At 53.2% G+C, this 22,036-nt stretch overlaps 1 protein-coding gene across 1 annotated transcript in view; it reads left to right on the top strand.

The window, feature by feature from the left end:
- Positions 1-21,587, top strand: part of PKD1 (polycystin 1, transient receptor potential channel interacting) — a 30,773-nt gene extending 9,186 nt beyond the window's left edge. The window contains exons 6-33 of the mRNA XM_056866184.1: positions 423-639; positions 2,547-2,706; positions 2,932-3,084; positions 3,734-3,878; positions 4,561-5,160; positions 6,373-6,538; positions 7,080-7,332; positions 7,516-7,711; positions 9,310-9,480; positions 10,369-10,512; positions 11,050-11,260; positions 11,498-11,624; positions 11,857-11,973; positions 12,338-12,387; positions 12,609-12,811; positions 12,977-13,082; positions 13,695-13,798; positions 14,305-14,507; positions 14,882-15,076; positions 15,326-15,465; positions 16,326-16,453; positions 16,955-17,075; positions 17,424-17,549; positions 17,720-17,894; positions 18,518-18,805; positions 19,288-19,422; positions 20,147-20,461; positions 20,994-21,587. Coding sequence (XP_056722162.1) covers positions 423-639; positions 2,547-2,706; positions 2,932-3,084; positions 3,734-3,878; positions 4,561-5,160; positions 6,373-6,538; positions 7,080-7,332; positions 7,516-7,711; positions 9,310-9,480; positions 10,369-10,512; positions 11,050-11,260; positions 11,498-11,624; positions 11,857-11,973; positions 12,338-12,387; positions 12,609-12,811; positions 12,977-13,082; positions 13,695-13,798; positions 14,305-14,507; positions 14,882-15,076; positions 15,326-15,465; positions 16,326-16,453; positions 16,955-17,075; positions 17,424-17,549; positions 17,720-17,894; positions 18,518-18,805; positions 19,288-19,422; positions 20,147-20,461; positions 20,994-21,587 — 5,543 coding nt within the window. The remainder of the gene's footprint in view (positions 1-422; positions 640-2,546; positions 2,707-2,931; positions 3,085-3,733; positions 3,879-4,560; positions 5,161-6,372; positions 6,539-7,079; positions 7,333-7,515; positions 7,712-9,309; positions 9,481-10,368; positions 10,513-11,049; positions 11,261-11,497; positions 11,625-11,856; positions 11,974-12,337; positions 12,388-12,608; positions 12,812-12,976; positions 13,083-13,694; positions 13,799-14,304; positions 14,508-14,881; positions 15,077-15,325; positions 15,466-16,325; positions 16,454-16,954; positions 17,076-17,423; positions 17,550-17,719; positions 17,895-18,517; positions 18,806-19,287; positions 19,423-20,146; positions 20,462-20,993) is intronic.
- The last annotated feature ends 449 nt before the right edge of the window (positions 21,588-22,036 follow it).

Genomic DNA, 22,036 nt, shown 5'->3' with positions numbered 1-22,036 from the left:
GGCTGACCCTATTTAGCTTCCGAGATCTTACAAGACTGGGTAGCCTGGACCATACAATTCAGGACATACTGAAGTAATCCCCATCAAATACCCTAATTTCCTGTCTGAGAATCACAGTAATTTTTATGAGGTGGACACTGCAACACAGAAGTGGTCGCTCCATGCTCAGGGTCTCCCTGGGTGTAAGACCCTTCTTCCACCTCATGGCCACCTCTCTCCTCTTTTGTCCTTGCAAGCTGGTGTTAGGTTGCTGTGACGCCAAGACGAGGGAATCTGTTCAGCCCTCATTCTTCACAACTGCCGTTTTGACTGCAGATTTGCAGATGCCAGAAGGGGGCAAGGAGCCGGGGGGGGGTCCCTTGCCGAGGGGAATGTGCCCCCCCTTGCGTGCCTGACGTCTTAACTGTGTGTTTCGCTGTTAGGCTGGAGGGACAATGAGGACGAAGATACCCCGTTGGTGTACATCCTCCTGGCCACGCGCTGCCGGACCGGCCACTGTGAGGAATTCTGGGTGTACAAAGGGAGCCATTCCGAGCATGCCGCCTTCCTGCTGCCGGGGTTCCGGGACGGCGCCTCCCTGGTGCACATTTCGGTGCTGGTGCAGGATCAGCTGGGAGCAACCGTGGTAGCCCTCAACAGGTAAAGGGAGGTCTTTCTTTCCTGACAAAAGGCCCACTGGTACACATGAAGCTATCCTCTCACAGTCAATATCCTCCACTCAGACTGGCAGCAGCTCTTCCAGGTCTCAGGCGGAGGTCTTTCACACCATCTACTGCCTGGCCCTTTTTAACTGGAGTTGCTGCTGGGGATTGAACCTGAGACCTTCTGCATGCCAAGCAGAGGTTCTTCCACTGAGCCATGGCCACTCCCATAAGACATTTCTCAAAGAGCCCCATCTGTGGATGCTGAAATCTAGAGACTGGAGCCATGAGGGATTAACCCCCCTCAAATAATAAAGGCAGTGGCTCTAGCTTTAAGAAACTCTGTGGCCATTCTGGCCATTGCTAGGCAACCACAAGAGTACTGCCAGCCTTCAAGCCTTGGTTTCTGCCAGTAAAAACAAAATCCCAAAATCCCGGTGCCTCCTTGCTTGGATGCATATTTTGGGGCGATCTTACATAATCTAAATTTGAGCCCAGTAGCACCTTAGAGGCTGACAAGCTTTTTTGGGTACAAGCTTTTGAGAGTCAAAGCCCTGTTTTCCTTTCGCCATTCACAGTGAAGCATGCATAATCCAAGCTGTTTCCTACCACAGTTTGGAGTTGTCATCATCTTCACATTGCCACTCTGCTTTTTCTCTGCTCTATTGGTTACTAAAGAGTACATCATGCAGATGTGCCATAGCTAGCAATTGAAAGAATGTGCTTGTTGGATATCTTTTTTCTGTATTCTGTGACAGTTAACGCTGTTGTAATGCTGTGTTCTGTCACCAGGTGGTAGTATAGAGTTCATCACAAGTTCATGTTGGCAGTAACTCTGAAGCAAACAGCACTATCACTGTTTCTAGTCCTCATGGTTCTGAAGATATGCTTGAAAGTGTATGACTCATGCCTGGTGAACTCTACAGAGTCCTGATCATACGCTCAACAGGACTTGTGCGGATGGAGATCTACCTCCCTGCTTAGACTGAGTTGCGTCCCCTTCACCCCCTTCCTCTTCTTTTGGAGGGTTCTCACACCCAAAATTACTTCCCTTGCCATTCACTGACCCTTCTTGAAGAAGTTTTCCGTACCTACCCAGATTTACAACTCCTTTAAGATGATATGTCATTTTGGGAGGCAGGCAGAAGATCTGTACCGTCTGAAATGAAAGTCTGTTCTTGGGCTGTAAATCAAGGAAGAGCCTGCAGCTGTGGTAACCATACTGTTTGTTTGGCACGGGAGAGAATTTAATGTTCTGTCCTCCCTGGCCATGAGCAGCTGCACAGTGATGAATGGGGTGCAACCGGAGACAAATTGGGAAACACAACGTTGGGCCATTTATCTTTACAGAATCCCTTTGTCCTAAGCTCTTGACATGGCATCCCACGCTCTGCTTGGCAATGCGAATTATTTGGGGGGTGGGGAATGGGTTCAGGGAGTAGATAAGAATCAAGCCGACACACAAAGGTGTTTAAGGACAACGTTTGAGCCCAAGGAGGATCTGGCAGGTGTACAGATCATGCAGGCACCTTGGAAAACGGCTCATGATCAGTGCGCCCACAGCTCATCTGTCTCAACACTGGACTGCTTCTGCTGCTTTAAAGATACACACAGAGCATCTAATTCAGCTCTAAACAGTGCAGAATCCTATCTGGGCCCTGGAGTAATAAGTGGTACTCTCCGAAGGCAGAGGGGTGTTCAGGATACAGGGTCTAATTTTCCAAGACACTTTTGACTGTGGCCGGGTGTGATGTGTGATCAAATTTTGGAGTTGAAAGCTAACTCCTCCCCCCAAAAATCATGTTTTTAGAAATACAGCTTTTCAGGGACAAGTGCGCTATTGTACCTAGCTTTCTATGTACAGGGATGTGAATACAACACTGAAGAGGCTTTTTCCTTTTCCAGTACCATGGCTATCACCCTGCCCAGCACACCTGATGGATTCCACAGCCTCCCTCAGTGGCTTTACAACCAGACCGACGTGGTCCTCCAGGGCTTGGTCAAGCAGAGTGACCCCCAACAAGTCATTGAATATTCGCTGGCTCTCATCACCATCTTGAATGAGGTATAATGTAAGCTCCCAGTCTGAGGGGGTGCAGAAAGAATGGAAGGGAGTTCTTTGGTACACGGGCAATGCCACACGAACACGTATATACCCCTCTTTCTTGCTGTGCCACAAAACTGCACACTGCTGGAAAAAACAGCCTCGCTGGATCTGACCATCTGGTCCAGTATCCTGCCTCCAACTGTGGTCAGCCGCTTTTTCTCCCTCCCTCTTCTCCAACTGCAGTACGAGCGCTTCATGCATTCAGAAGCCAGAGCTGAGGACGAGGAAAACTTCAGCGCCTGGACGCGGAGGAACATCACGGAAACCCTGATATCCATGAAAGTGAACACGGTGGACGACATTCAGCAAATCACAGCAGCTCTGGCGCAGTGTACGGTAGGTAGTGTGAGGACCCACTAGTGAGACAAAGAGGGATGGCGGGAGGCAAACTCGATCAGGGTCATTTTTGTACAAAGTCAGCTGTCGAGTCTCTCCCTCCAGCTCACCCTGTTCCACTTCCTCCATCCAGCTTTTGTGCTGCACCTTTTTTGGGGTCCCAATTCCCAGCAGGTGAGCCACGGGACCACAGGGCTTTTATCAGCTCTGCGCATATTTCTCCTTGTTTTGTGCACTTGCAGCGTTGTCCTTGATTATGAGAGATGGATAACAGTGGCCTCATATCGTCCGCAGGGATTTGAGAGTAGGAAGGTCTGGCTACAATCCCCAACCTCATTGTAATAAACGGTGTCTCAGCAGAGCCCGAGAGATGCTATTTGGATGAAAGTGACCAATAAAGTGGCTTGAGACAAGAACCTGGATTGTTACTCAGGACACTGTTTTACATCTAATGAATATTCCTAGAGCTTTCCAGTCTTATTTCTAATTGAGAAAGTGGCAGAGGCTGATTAAAAAGTTTGTGTGCTTGAACCTCCAAGAACAGCGGCCAAACTCTTGTTCAATTATAGATGGGACGGCCTGATATTTTTTGTTGGGCTATTGAAGAACTTGACTGCGAGGGCTGATCTTGGGATTTTGGATTTCCCAGGTGGCCAACAAAGAGTTTGTGTGCCGTGCCTGCTTGACGGAGACCCTGAAGAAGCTGGAAAGCATGCTGTCGATCCTTCAGGGGGAGACCCTCCAAGGGACCATGACACCAACCTCCATTGCAGACAATATCCTCAGCATCATGGGTCAGTTCTCAAGCCCACGCTGCGCAAGAACAGACTGAGAGGGACCTGAAACTGTAATGATACGTGTGCCGGGGGGAGAGGGGTGGACGGGCTCGTTTATTTAGCCAGGAGGCAACCATACAATAGGGGTCACTGGGGGTTTGGGGGGAGGTAGTTGTGAATTTCCTGCATTGTGCAGGGGGTTGGACTAGATGACCCTGGTGGTCCCTTCCAACTCTATGGCCATTTATGCAGGGTCAGTTTTGATGCTCGCTCAAAGCTCTTTAAAAATGCAACCTTTACAATGCCCATTCACCCCTACACACTTGCCTACTCCTTTGTTCCTTCCATTAGCCAACTCCTGTTTGCATAGCTAACGTGTGGCTGTCATTTTGCATGCTTCCTTGAGGGGATTCTTCAGTGCGTGGGCGGAGCAAACACAAAAGGTCGCGTTAAAGGGGCTCTTAAGAAATGCAAAGCAGGTATGCACCAGCTTCGCAGTCGCTTCCTAAATGATGGTTCAGCGTGAAAAACAAAAAAAATATGCGGGGCACTTCAGCCTGGAACGCGCTGCTAATTACCAAGCATAAATGGCCTATGATTCTATATGTGCCTCCCCTTGCGTGGGCTCTCCTCTCCGCATGGTAAATCTGGAGGAGGCCAGTTGTGGCGAGACAGATCATCTTCCCTGCCTTCTTCACAGGGGACTTGATCCACCTGGTCAACACGGTCCCACAGCCGTCGAAGTCGCAGGGGCTGAACAGCGGCCAGAACCACGTGCAGGTGGCTTCCAAGGCATACGCCCTCTCCACTGACTTGATGCGCATCCTGATGAAGTCACGGGTTCTCAACGAGGAGCCGCTGGAGCTGGTGAGCAGCGACATCATGGCCAAGGGCAAGCGCTCGGACCCATTCGGCCTGCTGTGCTACGAGGGCAGCCCTAGCTGCAGGTTCTCCATCCCTCCAGCTTTCAACACCACCTTCTCTGACCTGACTGACGTGGTCCAGGTCATGATCCGCGTGGACTACAACCCTTTCCCTTTCGGCTACATCCTGAACTACACCGTGTCCTCCGAAGTGGCCTCCATGGAGTTCCAGAGCAACAATGGTACCGAAATCCCCGTTGGGAGCCTGGATCCGGAGAGGGCCATCACTGTGATGGTGTCTGACCCGGCGGCCAAAAACATCACAGCAGGGACGGTCATGGTGGAGGAAAGGAAGTCGGTGAACGTGGTGCTCACGACGGAGAACGGCAACAGAGAAGCGGGGTTGTATTTCCAAGTCACCTTCAGCGTCTTAAACGGTACGCGTACTGCCGAGCCCTGCCGGGCGTGTTTGTCGCATTGGAGAAATTGTTGCGCAAGTGTAGAGTCTTAATTGTGTGTCTTTATGTATTTCTTGAGGAGCCCCGTGGCGCAGAGCGGGAAGCTGCAGTACTGCAGTCCAAGCTCTGCTCACGACCTGAGTTCGATCCCGACGGAAGTTGGTTTCAGGTAGCAGGCTCAAGGTCAACTCGGCCTTCCATCCTTCCGAGGTCGGTAAAATGAGTACCCAGCTTGCTGGGGGTAAAGGGAAGACGACTGGGGAAGGCAGCGGCAAACCACCCCGTAAACAAAGTCTGCCTAGTAAACGTTGGGATGTGACGTCACCCTTGGGTCAGGAATGACCCGGAGCTTGCACAGCGGACTTTACCTTTTAATGTATTTCTCACACTTGTATTCCATGCTTGGCCTGGGCTAGGATGGGGGCTACCCTACTTTATCCTCACAGCAACCCAGCGAGGTAGGTTAGGCTCACAGAGAGGGTGATTGGCCCAGGAAGTTTCATAAAACAAATATTATTGGGCATCAGTATTGAAATTTCTAGGGTACTTTCTGACAAGCCAGCTGACCACTTTCAGGCCACTGAGGAAGCTGAAACTTCACCCATTTAATGGTTCAAACATGGGTTGTGCTTTTCCTTATTGGAGAGCCTGGCATTTCACCACAAGGCAAGCCAAGTGGGGTGCAAGTTGAATGCTTTGTTGTTGGGGAGTCCCACCTCTTCTGGTATGACTTTGGGACAGGGAGCCACACCCGAGAAGACCCTGCTATCTGTGCAGAATGCAAACCTTATCGATGCATGTGAGATTGTGCAAACACGCAGCTATGCACATTCAGTACACAGCTTGTACATCTTACACAGTTTTTATCTGTGCAAACCCCACACAGCTATTAACTCACAGTTATAAATAATATTTAACGATTATATATCTCGCAATCCTGTGCAATATAATGGTTAGCGTGTCAAACTAGGACCCGTGAAGCCTGGGCTCAAAATCACTAACATCGCTATGATGTTTTCTGGAAAACCTCAGGCTAGTCTCACTCTTCCGGCCTCACCCACCTCACAGGGTTGTTGCAAGGATAAAATGGTGAGGGGATATTCATGGGATTTGGACCCACTAAAGGTGAGCCTTTATTGTGGGTTTCCCAATCGGGCTGGATTGGCAAAGCTCCCCCATCTCTCCCCCTAGACCGCTACGTATCCTATGAGCCAGAGCCATTCATTGCCGTCTACCTCCACCGCTCCCCTCAGCCAAATGAGCACAACTGCACCGCTTCCAAGAAGATCCGCCTCGAGGACATGAACCGGATGGCTGAGGGGGACCCCCGGCACTACACTTTCTTTGTCTCCCCAGTGTAAGTGAAATCTCGGGAGGGGGTCCGGGGGGGATAAGTGGGAATGCCTGGGGCGAAAACTGGACTGACCTGCGACTAACATGGAATAGGGACACAACGGTACACAAAGTAATTATTACCTGAGAAAGATCGAGTTCATGGCAGGCACGGGGTCTGGCACAGCAATGTTCTTGAACCGAATGGTGACGCTGTGCTGTCTTGGCTTGGGTGTGCGTGCTTGGTACATGGAGGCACCATTCCTCCCTCACTGCCTCCTCACAGGTTTGTTCCTGCCTACAGCGTGATGGCGGGACATGAGAAGGAAGCCGACAGAGGGTGGAGTTGCTGCCATATGTCAGTGGCAGTGGGTGCAGGTTAAGAACCCTCCTCAAATCTGCCACCTTGATAGCACCTACAGTGAGTTAGGGATTGTGCTTAGCAGCTGTGGATCACACACAGGGTTTGAGGACTCCCTGCCCCCGCCTCCAGCTTGGTCTAGCGTGCCAACAGCAACCCTCCGCCTTGCCTCCTCCTTACCTCTTCGATTTTTTCCCTCCCTCAGCACCGACGCTGCTGTGAGGGATTATTATTTGAACATCACGAACCATTTCCTCTGGTCCCCGGTGGAAGTGACGCTGGGCCTGTACAGCTCTTTGTGCCAGTACTTCAGCAAAGAGGAGGAGTGCTGGAAGACGGAAGGCATGGCTCCCTTGGAGGGGACCACACCCAACCGGGCCGTGTGCTTGACCCAACACTTGACAGCCTTCGGCGCTAGCCTCTTCGTCCCGCCGCACTCTGTCCAGTTCATACGGCCTGTGAGTCATGGTCAGGGTGTTCTTAAAGGGTCGGGCTCTGGAGCTTCTCTGGTGGGCACAGGGGAATGTCATCCCTCATTGCAATTTCCTTGTGTTCGGCCAGCCGAGTTTTCTTGCCCTCAAAGATCCCAACAGGCAGAGGGAAGGCTCAGAAACCTCTCAATGTCCCTTTCTCTCACTCAGCCTCCGGGCCCAGGGCTGAACTACATCGTCCTGCTCACCTGCGCCATCTGCTTCGTGACATACTCGGTGGCAGCCGTGATCGTGCACAAGCTGGATCTGATCGACGTTAACCGAGTGGGGGTGATCCCGTTCTGCGGGAAGAATGGGCTGTACAAGTACGAGATCCTGGTGAAAACAGGCTGGGGCACAGGGTCAGGTTAGTAACCGGGGGAGCCCGGCACAACCTTGGGTAAATGTGTGCGCATCCTGCAGTAGCTGGAGGGAAATCATTGCATTAAAACTGACTGTTAAGTTGGGACAATATTTGAAGAGATGTAATACCTAGCAAGAAGTCATCATCGGGTGGGTCTTCACCCTTGGCTGTGAGCTCAGCTTGGCAGTTTGTGTGACCGAAAGTGCCTTCTATCATGATCAGCTGTCTATCCTGCCCCTCTCGCTATGCACCAGTTAGACAGCCTGCGCTGAAAAAAATGGGTTTTTTTCCTGTTCATTTTAAAAATCTAAGTTAAACAATTGGAAACTCACATTACAATTCAAGAGAGATTAAGTTCCACGTGTACGTTGTAGAGGAACAGACTTGCAAGCCCTTCCCTGTTCATTCTGGTTGGCCCCTAGGAGGTCAGGAAAACCCGTGGCCACCCCAAATCTCTGCTGGGCGGGGCCACTGCTTCCCCTCGCCCCTAAGAGGTGCCAACAACAAACTTGGTAACCCCCAGCTGCCTCCACAGACTCTGGAAGTATTTCCTGCTAAATGGAGTCGCAAATCTAGCGCTCTGTACCCGAGAAGTGCTCCAGACTTTGCATCTTGATGCATGCCGTTGAATCTGCCTTCCCCTTAATTTTAACACAGTTCACATTTCATTCTTGCTGACTCCCAATGGCAGGACTGCCCTTGAGCAATTGGAGATCAGCGTAAGGGAAGTAGCTGTGTGTCCTGGGAATATCGGCAGGGCAGCTGCCCTTAGCTTTGTGGAAAGGGGTGGGTGCTCATTCTGTGGGCAAGTGGATCGTTGAGGTGGGCCAGGTAGAACCGGGTGCAGCCGGCTGCTTTTGGCAGAGTGCAATGAACGCCCAACCCTGCATGTTTTTGACTACTCTGTGGAGAGAACGTCCAGGACAAACACGTCTTCCCTCCGAGATACTGGCAGCTCAGTAAAGAGTGGAGCCACTCCTGTTTGGAGAGGAAACGAAGCTGGATCCGCCCAACCCCATCAGCTGCTCCTCCCAAGGCTGCCGTAATGTGATCTCTGGGTGTGGAACAGCATGGAAGAGAAGCCTGTTACTGCATTTATCCCCATGCCAAGTAACCTTTTCAAAACCCTGCAAGGGAAAGGTTTCTTGCAGGCTGGCAAAGGGCTGTAGTCCATAGGACTCAGCAGCAGAGTGGCAGCTTTGCACGCCAAAGGCCCGGGATTCGGTCTCTTGACGTTTCCAATTTAAGGGGCCTTTCTCCTTAAGAATCCGCTCTCGCTCCTTCCTCCAGCATGGTGTAGTGATTAACAGCAGTGGTTTGGAGTGGTGGACTCTGATCTGGAGAACCGGGTTTGATTCCTCCACTCCTCCACGAGCGGTGGAGGCTAATCTGGGTGAACGGGATTTGTTTCCCCGCTCCTACACATGAAGCCAGCTGAGTGATCTTGGGCTAGTCACAGCTCTCTCAGCCCCACCTCCCTCTCAGGGTGCCTGTTGTGGGGAGGGGAAGGGAAGGTGATTGTAAGCCGGTTTGAGTCTCTACCACTTAAGTGGTAGAGAAAGTTGGCATATAAAAACCAACTCCTCTTCTTCTTCCCCCAGGGACGACAGCCCACGTGGGGATCACGCTGTACGGGATGGACCATAAATCCGGGCACAGGCACCTGGACAGCGAGGACGCTTTCCACCGCAACAGCCTCGACATCTTTCAGATCGCGACGGAGCAGAGCCTGGGCACCGTCTGGAAAATCAGGATCTGGCACGACAACAAAGGTACAGCTTGATCAGAGGGGGCCATGCTGGGCTGCATCCAGGCCCCAAAGAGCTGGGCCTGATTCTTAGCGGGTTTGCGTGGCATGGGAGCGGGGCTTGGTCCAGATGTGCAGGTAAGGCTTGCTGTGTAGAAGACAAAGCAGGACCCGGTGCAGCAGGTACGGTCCTCTGAAGGTTAAGGCAGAGTCCTGCTGAAGCGGGGGGATGGGACGGGGACACTTAACACAGTGAAGATTTGGGGTTCGAGCCTGGGTTTCCCAGGTCCTAATCCGACACCGTAACAACTACACCACACTGGCTCTTAAATACTAAATAGCTGGGGATTTTTTGATCACTGTTTCTGCTCGTGGGCCTTATGGGGGGAGCCCTCTGGTTGGCCACTGTGCGAAACAAGATGCTGGAGTGGTGTAGTGGTTAAGAGCGGTGGTTTGGAGCGGTGGAGTCTGATCTGCAGAACCAGGTTCGATTCCTCACTCCTCCACATGAGCGGCAGAGGCTAATCTGGTGCTGGGTTTGTTTCCCCACATGAAGCCAGCTGTGTGACCTTGGGCAAGTTACAGCTCTGTTAGAGCTCTCTCAGCCCCACCTACCTCACAGGGTGTCTGTTGTGGGGAAGGGAAGGGAAGGGAAGGGAAGAGAAGGTGATTGTAAGCCAGTTTGATTCTGCCTTAAGTGGTAGAGAAAGTCGGCATATAAAAACCAACTTTTCTTCTTCTTCTGAATCTTTGCTGTGCTCGCAAAATGGCTGCTTTTACATGTTCTTTGTTTAGGCTGTTTGAAGTTTCCAAAACACTGTGATTTAAAATCTTTGCGCATTCGTTGGCTGTACCTGAAAGCGGAGAGGAGCCGGCCTTTACCCCTCCTTTCCCTCTCCACTTGACGTTTCAGGGCTCAGTCCCTCCTGGTACCTCCAACACGTTGTCATCCGAGACCTGCAGACCTGCAAGAGTTTCCACTTCCTGGTGAACGACTGGCTGTCTGTGGAGAGCGAGGAGAACAACGGCTTGGTGGAGAGAGAGGTCTTTGCTGCCAGTGAGTGAACAGGGATGGGCCAAGTCTGCCCAGTTCTGGGAAGGGGGAGGGACAGAGACCTGCAAGGTAACTGCCTGCAGATCCATTCCTCGACCTGAAACTCTGCCGACACAAGCATCACCAAGCTCTGGGGATGAGATGGGGCTGGCCATGGCTCTTCCCTTTCCCAGGACGACGATTGGGATATACCCTTCTGGCTGCCGGCTGGAGCATCACGCCACAGGGAAGGGGAGGGGCCGTGGCTCAGTGGCAGAGCATCTGCTTGGCATGCAGAAGGTCCCCGGTTCAATCCCCGGCATCTACAGTTAAAGGGACCGGGCAAGTAGGTGATGTGAAGGACCTCTGCCTGAGACCCTGGAGAGCCGCTGCCAGTCTGAGCAGACAATACTTTGATGGACCAAGGGTCTGATTCAGTAAAAGGCAGCTTCATGTTTTCATGAGACTTATGTTAGCTTCCATGCTGGGAGAAGACACCTGTGGGAAATGTCTGAATTCAGCTCAAGGGCCATGTGTTTTTTTTTAATGCCTTCCACACAGGCGAGGCCAACCTGAGGAGCTTCTTGCGGATCTTTCTGAGCGAGCTGCAGCGGGGTTTCTTCGAGAAGCACATCTGGCTGTCTCTGTGGGATCGGCCCCCTCGTAGCCGTTTCACCCGCGTCCAGAGGGCTTCCTGCTGTTGCCTCCTCGTCTTCCTCTTTCTTTGCGCCAACGCTGTGTGGTACGGTGTCGTGGGAGACGTCAACTTCAGGTGCGCCCGAGGCAGCGAATCCTCCTCTGTTGTGGCCTTTTACCTGCACTGAGTAGTCACATTTTAGCTCTAAAAGTCAGGGATTAGGGGAGAAGTGTGCAGCACAAGAGGTGTGGCGTGTTGGCAGGCTTAAGCTCCAGCACCTCTCTTTTTTAAAACTAGTAACCAAGACCAGGGGAATAACCTTCTGAGCAGAGGCCCAACCCATTAGCTCTTCCCTCCCCTGTCTTTTTCCAGCAATGTGGCGGTTTCCACCCTGATCCCTGTCAGCAGTGAAACAGTCTCGGTTGGGCTGGTATCCAGTTTGGTTGTCTACCCACTCTACCTGCTCCTCTTGTTCCTCTTTCGGATGGCACGCAGCAAGGTAACGGCGGGAAGAGTCCGTTTGGGCGGGTGCTGCAAGGAAATGTCGCGGGGGACCTTATCATTCAAAAAAAGAACCCTGCACAAAGACATCAGAAACCGCACCTGGGATCTTTTGCGTGCAAAGCAGGGGCTTTTGCACTGAGCTACAGCCGCTGCCCCTTTCTTGACAGCCCCACTCCATGATCCTCACAGAAATGGCTTCTCCCTTCAAGTGCCCTTCTCTCTGGCAGGTGTCTGTAAGCCAGTCCCTGACTCATTCTGACCAGCAGTCCTTGGAGATTGACAACTACCTGGACTCCTCACTTCTGGAGAGCTCTTTCCTCACCTTCCCTGGGCTCCGGACAGAGGTGAGGGCCGATGGCAGGATGTCAGGGAGTGCGCGCAGAATCCCACCCCGAATGTAGGCAGCTCTTGGCCCTCTGAGCCCCAGCTTATTTTCCTTCAGTGACTGGCTAGTGGGCATCAGGTTAGCCGTCCCTTGGCACGGTCCCATTGCTCTCAAATCAAGGCTGACGCCACAAGTAACCCAGAAGGAGACCTTGCTCTGCTCAGGACTCTGAGAGCAGAGACTTGTCTACAGTGTACTGGAAATGTCTGGACACAGAAATGTAATGCTTTCCCCATTTCCTTTCCCATACCCCTTTTTATTTCTGTACCCTAAAAAACCTTTAATAAAATATTTCTTAAAAGTGCTCTTTTCCTTCTCCACAGGCCTTTTCGGAGCAGACAAAAACAGATGTGTTCCTGGACGACTCCAAGAGGTAAGTGGGACCCCCTCTGCCCCAGTTCGTTTCTGCTGGTGCCTTCCACTATCTCCCTCTTTGCCAAGGGCATTTGGATGAGAGAAGGACATTTTGCAGCTGAGGCCAGCCCAGGGAGCTGTTCTCTGTGATGAAAAGTGGTATTTCTGGCAAAGTTTTGTGGAAGCTGCTGGAGGATTCCTTGTTTTCAGCCTCCTTCTAAAGGTCTTCTCTCTCCTCAGCCTGATCCGGTGGCATTCCAATGAGGCTCTCCCCAACTGGCCGGATCTCCTCAGCGATCCTTCCATCATGGGAAACACCATCCAGAAGCTGAAGAGGGGGAGGACCAGCCGCCATCTTGGGCTTGAGGCGCCTCTGGCCACGGAGGAGGACGGCTTGTCGGTCGGCTTCCCCCAAGCTCAGACCAGATACTTTTCCGCTTCAGGTGAGACATGGACAGACGGACGGCACAGCCCAGCCAGGGTCTGGACGCCTCATATGGCTGGCATTCATCAACTCCTCTACGATGTCAGAACAGATACACTTTGCACTCTTTGGCCGTTCTTGAGACCCTCCCCAGACACCATCTTGTGTGTTTTCTCCACCACAGATGAAGACCTGATCAGGCAAATCCTCGCCGACGGAGCAGGCAGCATCTCCCATCTGCAGGATATAGGGTCGTATGCCAGGGTGGAGACTGACCTCATCTCAGGGCTGTAAGTCCGGCTGAGTTGCAGGCTGTCTTGGGTGGTGCTGGTACCCAAAGGCATCCGTGAATTGGAGGGGGCACCTTAGCCTGTGGGCCAGCACTTTGATTTACGCATTTGATACATTTTTATTCCAATCTTCCTCTGAGGAGCTGCATACCTGGTTCTCCCATCCTAATTTTTTATCCTCACAACAACCCTGTGTGGTAGGTTAGGCTGAGTGTATGTGACTGGCCCAAGATCACCCAGTCAGCCTCCATGGCAGAGCAGGGATTCAAACCTGGGACTCCCAGATCCTAGTCCAACCAATACTTTATTGCTGTGGCTCTCCAGTGATTTCCCCCCCCTGCACAAAATGTGGATGTACGTAAGTGCGTGAGCCAAAAGGAAAATCTGGTTTGTGAAGGGTTTTGTGTGGGATTTCTTTGCAAGAGGACCATGCCTCTTATACGCAACCTGCCATCTCATCCACCTGCTGTGCAGGGGTCAGAACGCTTGCCACGAGGTATTCCCAGCTCCAGAAATCCTGGCAGTGGATTTGTGTTGTTTGTTGGCTCTGCCCCTGTCCTGGGAGCAAGTAAGAGCAGCTTGGATTTAATGCACCTGATTTGGTTCTGGCAGATCCAGCATGCTTGGAGAGAAGACGGAGGCCATCATGATGCAGAGGCTGAATGTGGCAGCCCCCAGCAGGGAACTAAATTGCTCAGCCAAATCAACACGGACAGGTATGTGGGTGTCCCCAGCTGCTCTCTCAATCTCGAACCCTGCACAAAACTGGGTGGTGGGTGGGAAAGGGCTGCATTCTTAGTTCCCAGCTGGGATGCTCTCTGTCCCCTGAGAAGCAGGTCTACCACCTTCCTCTGGCCTACTCTCTTGTCGCAGTCTTCCTCCTCAGCCCCTGCAGGGATCCCCTGTGTCGCGTGGAGTTTTGGCCACAAGAGCATTGGGGGAGGGGGCCACACAGAGGGAATTTGTTTTAGGAATGGAATGGGAACAGTGTTGTTCGGGCATAGGACCCCCAACAAGTGGGATGGCCTTGCCTTCGGAATGTATTTACTTATAATATTTCTATGTTGCCTCTTCAGAGCCCTACCGTTAAAAAGCACAGAAAAAGCACAAGCCATTAGAAATAAGCAGCGTAAAAACTATCCCTAAAACAGAAGCAGACCATTAAAAGGTTGATAAGATAAAACCTCTGATTAAAAGCTGCATGGTGCTTTGTGTCCTCCAGTGGCGGACCATGCCCTCCGGAAGCGCCTGCTGCCCTCCTGGTGCTCGCACCTGGCTCACGCCCTCAGCCTCGCCCTGCTGGCCATCTGCTTCGGGGTCTCGGCGTGGATCGGCGTCACGTTCACGTCCAGCGTGGCCCTCATGTGGCTCATCTCAGGGATTTTTAGCTTCCTCTCTTCCTTCTTGTTCTGGGAACCCCTCAAGGTAAGACCTGGCCGAGGTAGCTGCTTCTGCCTTCCTGGACCCTGGCATTAGGGTCTTCCTATACATTAGGAAGAACTTTCTAACAGTTCCTCAGTGGAACAGACTTCCTTGGGAGGTGGGAAGTTCTCCTTCCCTGGAGGTTTTTAAGAAGAGGTTAGATGGCCATCTGTCAGTAGTGCTGATTCTATGACTTTAAGCAGATCATGAGAGGGAGGGCATCTTGGCCATCTTCTGGGCATGGAGTAGGGGTCACTGAAGATGTGGGGGGTAGTTTATTTCATCTTTGGGAAAACGCACATGCTCTCAACATGTTGTGGGGATGGCGGCCGATCTAGCGGGGACCTCTTATGTAGCAAGACTCTTGCTGCCCTCAGGTTCTGCTGGAGGCCCTTTACTTCTCCCTGGTGGTCAAGCGCTTGCACCCGGAGGAGGATGACACCCTCGTGGAGTACCCGCTGGTGGAGCACATCTCCGAGAAGATCGGCAAGGTCCGCCCCCCACAGGGATTTGCTCTTTTCCAGGCCAAGGAGGAGGCCAGGAAAGTGAAACTTTTGCACAGGATGCTGAAGGTGAGGGGGGTGGGGGTGGAGACAGCGCATCAGAAGGGAGGTGCAGAGGAGGTAGAGGGATTGAGCCCTGGTTCTGTGGGGTCTCCTGGCAGCGCCAGGCTATTCCCAAGGAGGGCTCCCCACAGCTCCTTGCATGTGAGCAACGGCAGCATTAACGAAGCGAGACCTGTTCAGCTTGTCCTCTGGCGGAGGCGGCAGGAACGGGGCTAACCCTGTCCTCCGTTGCTCTCTCCTGTCTCTTCCGGCCAGAACTTCCTCATCTACATGCTGTTCCTGTTGGCCACCCTCCTCACCAACTACGGCGACACCTCCCTCAACAGCCGGGCCTTCCTGCTGCAGAGTTCCATCAAGCAACAGATGGCCAGCGATCAGTTCCTGCGCATTAAGAGGTACCGCCGCAAAGCACAGGCTGCTCAGGCTCCTGGTCCTCGTGGCGCGAGGCGCTTCTCGTTTCCCTCTGCAGAAGGCATTCGAGCAAAACATTTTCATTTTTGGCCTCATCTCCTTGCCCACGCAGTGGCAGTCTGAAAAAAGGAAGAGCCCAGACGTGTCTCCTGCCTGAACTCCTTCTCATTCATTGCCTAGTAAATTTCCACTGAATGTGGCCCCAGGGTGTCCGTCCATTTCTCCTTATCTCTTCTCTTGGCAGGACTGGCTTCTTTCCTCTTTCTTCAAGACTGTTCCTTTGAATATTCACTGTAAGCCTAGGGTTTTTCTTCTTTCTGCACAATGCCTAGCTGTCTTTGGGCACTGACCAAGAGCTGTGGCAGGTGGTTAAAGTCCCTGTCTGGCACGCAGAAGGTCCAAGGTTTCAAATCCCAGGGATGTCCAGTTCAAGGGTCAGAAGAACTCTACTGGATCAGGCTGAGGGTCCACTTAGAACAGCTCCCTGTTTTCAGGGGTTGGAAGCAAGCCCACATGTGGGGCATGAAGCCAGCAGTCCCATGCAATGGGGAGCACTGGCTCAAACCCTGGGGAGCTGCTGCCAGTCAATACTGGGGTATTGTGGACCACATGCCTGACACAGGCAGACGTGTGTGCTCTCCTCGAGAGCAGAAAGGCTCCCTGGCCCCGAGAAAGGACCCCTTTCTCTTTGCTGCACAGAGCAAACCGGGTGGGGCCCAGACATTCCAGCTAGTCAGTGATCCCAGCTCCCTGATGCCAAGGGGGTCTTCCAAAGTAGGATCCATGCATTCCACACTCATCCTTCTCCTCCTCTTCCTTCCCCTCTCCTCTTGTCTCTGCACAGACCTGACGAGTTTTGGGTCTGGATGTCACGGGGGCTGCTGCCGTACCTGTACAACAACCACTCCGGCTCAGGGAGCTGCAGCACCACCTTGGGAACCCCGCGGCTGCGGCAAATCCGCTTGCAGGAAGGTAGGGGGGCTTATAGCCCACCCTGTTCAGTTGTTTGCTCTGCAGGACACCTTTGGCAGTTTAGTAAGCAGAGAGAGATTCTGGTCTTGGAAGGGCCCATTGTACCATCTAGCTTGGCTAGCTTGTTTGACTCATCTAGAGCGAATTGGCCTGCCAGCAGCTTTTGTCCGCTGTGGGTGGTTTTGATCTCTTTGGCTTTGGTGGGTTGGTAGAGACTCCTGCCTTCCACAGAACTGGGGGGTCCTTGGAGAGGGCGACGTCTCTTGATTCTGAAAACCATCATGGGGAAGATCTGCTCAGGGGCTCCTATCTGTTTGGTGCCAGAGCGGGGAGAAGAGTTTAGAAGCACGGAAAGGTTTGAGAGAGGCAGTTCCAGCCATGCGGGGAGTAGCGATGTCGTGTTCCCCGCACAACCAGCAGGTAAGACAGGGCCGACTGTTTCCACAGCAGAGTGCCTGGATCCTGTTGACAGCCTTCTGAGTGAGACTGATCCACCTGCAGCCGGGAAGAAAGGTGCCTTCTGCTCCGACAGTTTTGACACCAGCATTTATGCCGTTGGCTGGAAAAGGATCTCCGACAACCTCACGCAACGCTGGATCCATTCGCCTCCTGAGTCTACAGGGTAAGACGCTCCCAAATCGCCACACCCACTGCTGTAAATCTGCTGTCAGAACTATTGCTCCCAACACATTCCGTGGTAGGCCAAATTGCTGGCTGGCTCCCTTGGGGGACTTATCACTGTGGCATGCAGAATGCAGTTCCTGGGTTCAGTCTTTGTACTTCCCAACTGGCATTCTCTTCCAAGCCTTTCTCTCTCTCTGTTTTGTTAACGTGCCAAGAGGCGGGGGGTAGAATATGACTCCAGGTAACGCCACTCCAGAGAAGATTGATGAACTGGAGCAGAGGGAATGGGTCCGCCCACACATAAGCTAAACCTGTGGTGCTTCTCCCCCTTTTGGTTCCATTTCAGAGTCTGGTTTTGGGGCTACCTTTCCTTCTACGACAGCAGTGGTTACATCCAGGAGCTGGGGACCACCTTTGAGGAAAGCAAAGCCAGGCTGGACTTTCTCCAACAGAACAACTGGATCAGTAACATGTAAGTGGAGTGTGTGGGCATCCAGGGGAGGCAAGCGAAGAGGGCGAGCCCCAGGAGGAACCAGGCAGGCAGTTGGCGGCCACAAGTAGACCCTCAGCCATCCTGTTGGGCGCTGTTCCCAACCCTATTCCCCCACCCTTACTCCCACATTTCCTTTCCATCCTGGGCAGGAGTCGAGCGGTCTTCGTAGAACTGACCCAGTACAACCCTGGCCTGGCCCTCTTGGCTGTCGTCACCTTGAGGCTGGAGTTCCCCATGGCAGGGCATGTGCTGCCAGCGGTCGCCGTCGGGTCCATCCCCGTTCTTCCACTCAATGGAGGAGTGACAGTGCAGCTTCTCATGATGGTCAGTGCTGGGGGTCCCTCTTTCCCCTCTTGGGTCTTTGGGACTGAAGGAGCTGGAGATTGTGGGAGCTGAAGCCCCAAAGTCCCTGAGCTTGCAGTTGATGGATGAGTGCTGGTTATCTTATCGATTCCATTTTAAACGCCCTTCCTCCAAGAGTTCAGACCAGCGGCTCTCACCTCCAGACATTCCTCCCCAAAGGGAAAGCGCTCAGGTTCTTAAGAGTCCATTCTGTGAATGCTGCAGAAAAGAGTTTCTGTCTAGACATTAGGAAGAATTTTCTAACAGTTAGAGCAGTTCCTCAGTGGAACAGGCTTCCTCGGGAGGTGGTGGGCTCTCCTTCCTGGAGGTTTTGAAGCAGAGGCTAGATGGCCATCTGTCAGCAATGCTGATTCTGTGACCTTAGGCAGATGATGAGAGGGAGGGCATCTTGGCCATCTTCTGGGCATGGAGTAGGGGTCACTGGGGGTGCGTGGGGGAGGTAGTTGTGAATTTCTTGCACTGTGCAGGGGGTTGGACTAGATGACTCTGGTGGTCCCTTCCAACTCTATGATTCTGTGATGAGCGGGACTGGGTCGGCCCCCTGGTGCTCCTTTGGGGTTCACCCCAGTTGCCTCCGGCTCTAGGTCGTCCTGATGATCGTGGTGGTCCACTTTGTGGTCTCCGAGTCGCTCTCCATCAAGAAGGCTGGCAGGGCCTACTTTGCCTTGGCCACCAGCTACAGCCAGTGGCTGCTCATTCTCCTCGCCACCTGCACAGTGGGGGTGTATGCCAGCCAGGCCACTGCCACTGGGAGGCAGTGGGCCACCTACCTCAAGAACAGGCACGGCTTCACCAGCTTCCACCAGGTGGCTTCGCTCAATGCCACCTTCCGCTGTCTGGCCGCCGTTCTGCTCTTCCTGCTGACTGTCAAGGTAACGTTTCATGGGCGGATGACAAAGGTCCTCCGAATAAGGGAGGACGATCTATCACCGCTTTGCAATTTCGAGCCACCGCACAGTCGGGACAGTGGGCTTATGCGCTTGTCCCTACCCACTGCTACAGTTCAGAGAGCAAGAATGCAGACCCACATTAGTATAACCTTGAATTCTGAAGTGAAACACGGTTCCACCAGATGCGCTACCAAACTGCTGGAGGGCATTGGGGTGGGGGAGACGCATCTGGAGGCAGCCAATCAACAGCCCTGCCATTTTCTCTCAGGGCTGGCTACTCACTGGGCTGCCGCTTGGATTGGATGCCGCGAGGCCCTTACTGGGTCAACCCCACCACCCTGAGTGGGCTGTGGCTCTCTCCTCCTTCATAACATGAGGAGACACTTTTTAGGGGTCTTCATCGGGGGGAGTCCCCCCCGCGTTGGGTGGAGCCTGAGTTCAGCCGTCACCTTTGTCCCAAACAGGCTTCCCATCAGCTACGCTTCATCCGGCAGTGGTCCACATTTGGGAGAACTCTGCGGCGGTCTGCGAAAGAACTGTTTGCCACGGGGCTGGCCTTCGGGATCCTCACTTTTGCCTATGCGCAGCTCGGCTTCCTGGTAAATCTGTACTCCCACAAGCACAGGGGGGGAGGCTGGGTGCGTTGTTTCAGAGATGCCTTAGAGGGCTTTGGTTGTTTTGGGAAGGTGTGCTTCTCTGTGTCTTCCCGGATGTGAGCGATGAGCTGGTACCGCAGAAGAGTTCTTGCCCGTGGTGGTTATCCACAGGCAGGGCATAACGTTTAAGGGAAAGAGGCACAGAGGAAAAGAGGACCACAGTGAGAGGTGGTGGAGGGAAAGGCCTAGTGTTTTTGGGAGGAAGAATGGTAAAAGGGTCCTTCGAACAACTTTGGGCAGGGGAGCTGGCGGCTTTGGACCAGACTTTGGACTGCTATTTCTCATCCCACGGGTGATTCTGCCCCACTTCCTCAATCCAGCGTGGTGTAGTGGTTAAGAGAGATGGTTTGGAGCGCTGGATTCCGATCTGGAGAACCGGGTTTGATTCCCCACTCCTCCACAGGCTAATCTGGTGAACTGGATTTGTTTCCCCACTCCTACATACGAAGCCAGCTGGGTGATCGTGGGCTAGTCACAGCTCTCTCTGAACTCTCTCAGCACCGCCTACCTCACAGGGTGTCTGCGGTGGGGAGGGGAAGGGAAGGTGATTGTAAGTCAGTTTGGGTCTCCCTTAAGTGGCAGAGAAAGTCGGCATATAAAAACCAACTCTTCTTCTTCATCATCCTTGTTAAAGTTTTCTCGCCCGTGCCTCTTTCCTCTGACACAGCTCTTCTCCTCCCGCTTGGAGTCCTTCTGCACCTTCTCCGGTTCCCTCCAGCTGCTTTTCACAGCACTTCGCAGCAGCGTCAACCTCCACTTCCGCCTCCCCGAGCCGGTCGGGCTCTCCCACCTTTTCTGTGCCAGCTACATTGCGCTGGAGCTGTGGGTGGTTCTGCGGCTGTTCACCACGGTCCTCATCCATCACTATCAGGAGACGCGTTTCGAGATGTACCGGCCGGCTTTTGAGTCCCAGGACTACGAGATGGTCGAACTCTTCGTTCGGAGGCTCAAGATATGGATGGGGGTCAGCAAAGCCAAGGAGGTGAGTGTGAGTGACATGCTGGGGGGGCATGGGGGGAATAGTGGGGGGACACAGGCATCCTTTCCAGCCCCCCGCCATTTGCAAGAATGTAGGTTGAAAAGCGGGTTGGCATGGAGGCCAGAAGCACCTTCTATCAGCCGCATCTGATTCACCAACCCTCAGAATCACACTGCTGTGCCCCCCGTGCTCAGATGTAGAACCAGATACACAGGATCCATCCAAGGAAATCTGTTCTGGCCATCTGTTGGCATACATCCCCAATTTCGATGCCAGATGAGGAATCAGGATATGGAAACAGCTCGCCTACTGCCTTCACTTGGGGTTTTCAGCTAGAACACAACTGTACACTTAAAAACTCTGCAAAATTAGAATAGGAGACCTGGGACTAGAAAGGCTAACAAATGCTTACACCAGAAGAAAACTTTATTGGTCTTTCGTATGTGACAAGTCTCCCGCTTAATTTTGCCGCTAGAGAGTCGCAGGGCTACATCTCTGGGTTTGTAACGCCACCAAACATCTCTGTCCTCTGCAGTTCCGCCACAAGGTGCGCTTCGAAGGGATGGAACCGCTGCCCTCGCGCTCGTCCAGCCAGGACTCCCGCTCCCTGCGAGGCCCCACGCCCAGTGCCGTCTCCGACAGCGCTTCCACCTCCTCCAGCCAGCTGGACGGGCTCAGCCTGGCCCCCAGCGCCCGGGATAGCTCCGAGGCAGACAGCGACATCCAGCATCTTCTCTCGCTCCTAGAGATCCTGCTTGTTCAGTTTGACCGGGTGAACGAGGCCACCGAGGACGTCTACCACATCGAGTGCCGGCTGGAGGCAGCACGGAGTTGGAGGGTGAGGAAGAGGGACACGCAGAGAGCAGAGCTGCCGGGAAACGGGCACCGTCCCATGCCCGCCAATCTGGGATTGCCCTCCACTCAGATGGGTCCCAGCAGCAGCTGGCTTCAGCCCTCTGGTCCCCTGAGCAGCTCTGTACCCAGCAGAATTGCCCAAGGCAGCCAGGGCATCAGCGTGGCTTCCTCGCTGCTCTCTCCACACAAGACATATGCCTCACTCATGCCTGCAGCCCGGAGGAAGAAGAAACCACTGCGGGCCAACAATCGGGTCCACCCAAGCGGCAAATAACAGCAACTATCCAGGTTACAACAAGAACGTCACGTGTGGCTCACAACCAACAGGCAGCCAAATCCTGCATCACTTGGAGAGGGCACCGTACCTCTCTGGGATTTCGTCTCCCATCCCTTCAGCGGGGTGGGGGCAGCCGGAAGGGTAGGCCGCTGATCAGCTTGATGCTGAGGGGACACACAGAGAGGAGTGTGGCTTTTGCTTGGATCCCTGACGGGTCCTAGCGGATGGGTTCTGTTGCCCAGGAGCCTGACGGCTTAGCAAACCTTCTCACAGTGTTACCATTTCGCCCAAGAGAGTGAGAGCATGGATTACCTGCTGTGGGGAGGGAAACGCTGCCAGAAAGAGCATATTGGCTGTGTGGCTCTTGCGTTCACCTCCAAGAAGCGATGGGGGTGGGGAATTTAAATCAGAGCAACAGCAAAAAGGCAGAGCATTTACAAAATCTA

The sequence above is a fragment of the Euleptes europaea genome, chromosome 21 (assembly GCF_029931775.1).
Source record: "Euleptes europaea isolate rEulEur1 chromosome 21, rEulEur1.hap1, whole genome shotgun sequence".
NCBI lineage: Eukaryota > Metazoa > Chordata > Lepidosauria > Squamata > Sphaerodactylidae > Euleptes > Euleptes europaea.
The sequence above is the reverse complement of the archived record's forward strand: the minus strand, read 5'-3'. Positions and strand labels throughout refer to the sequence as shown.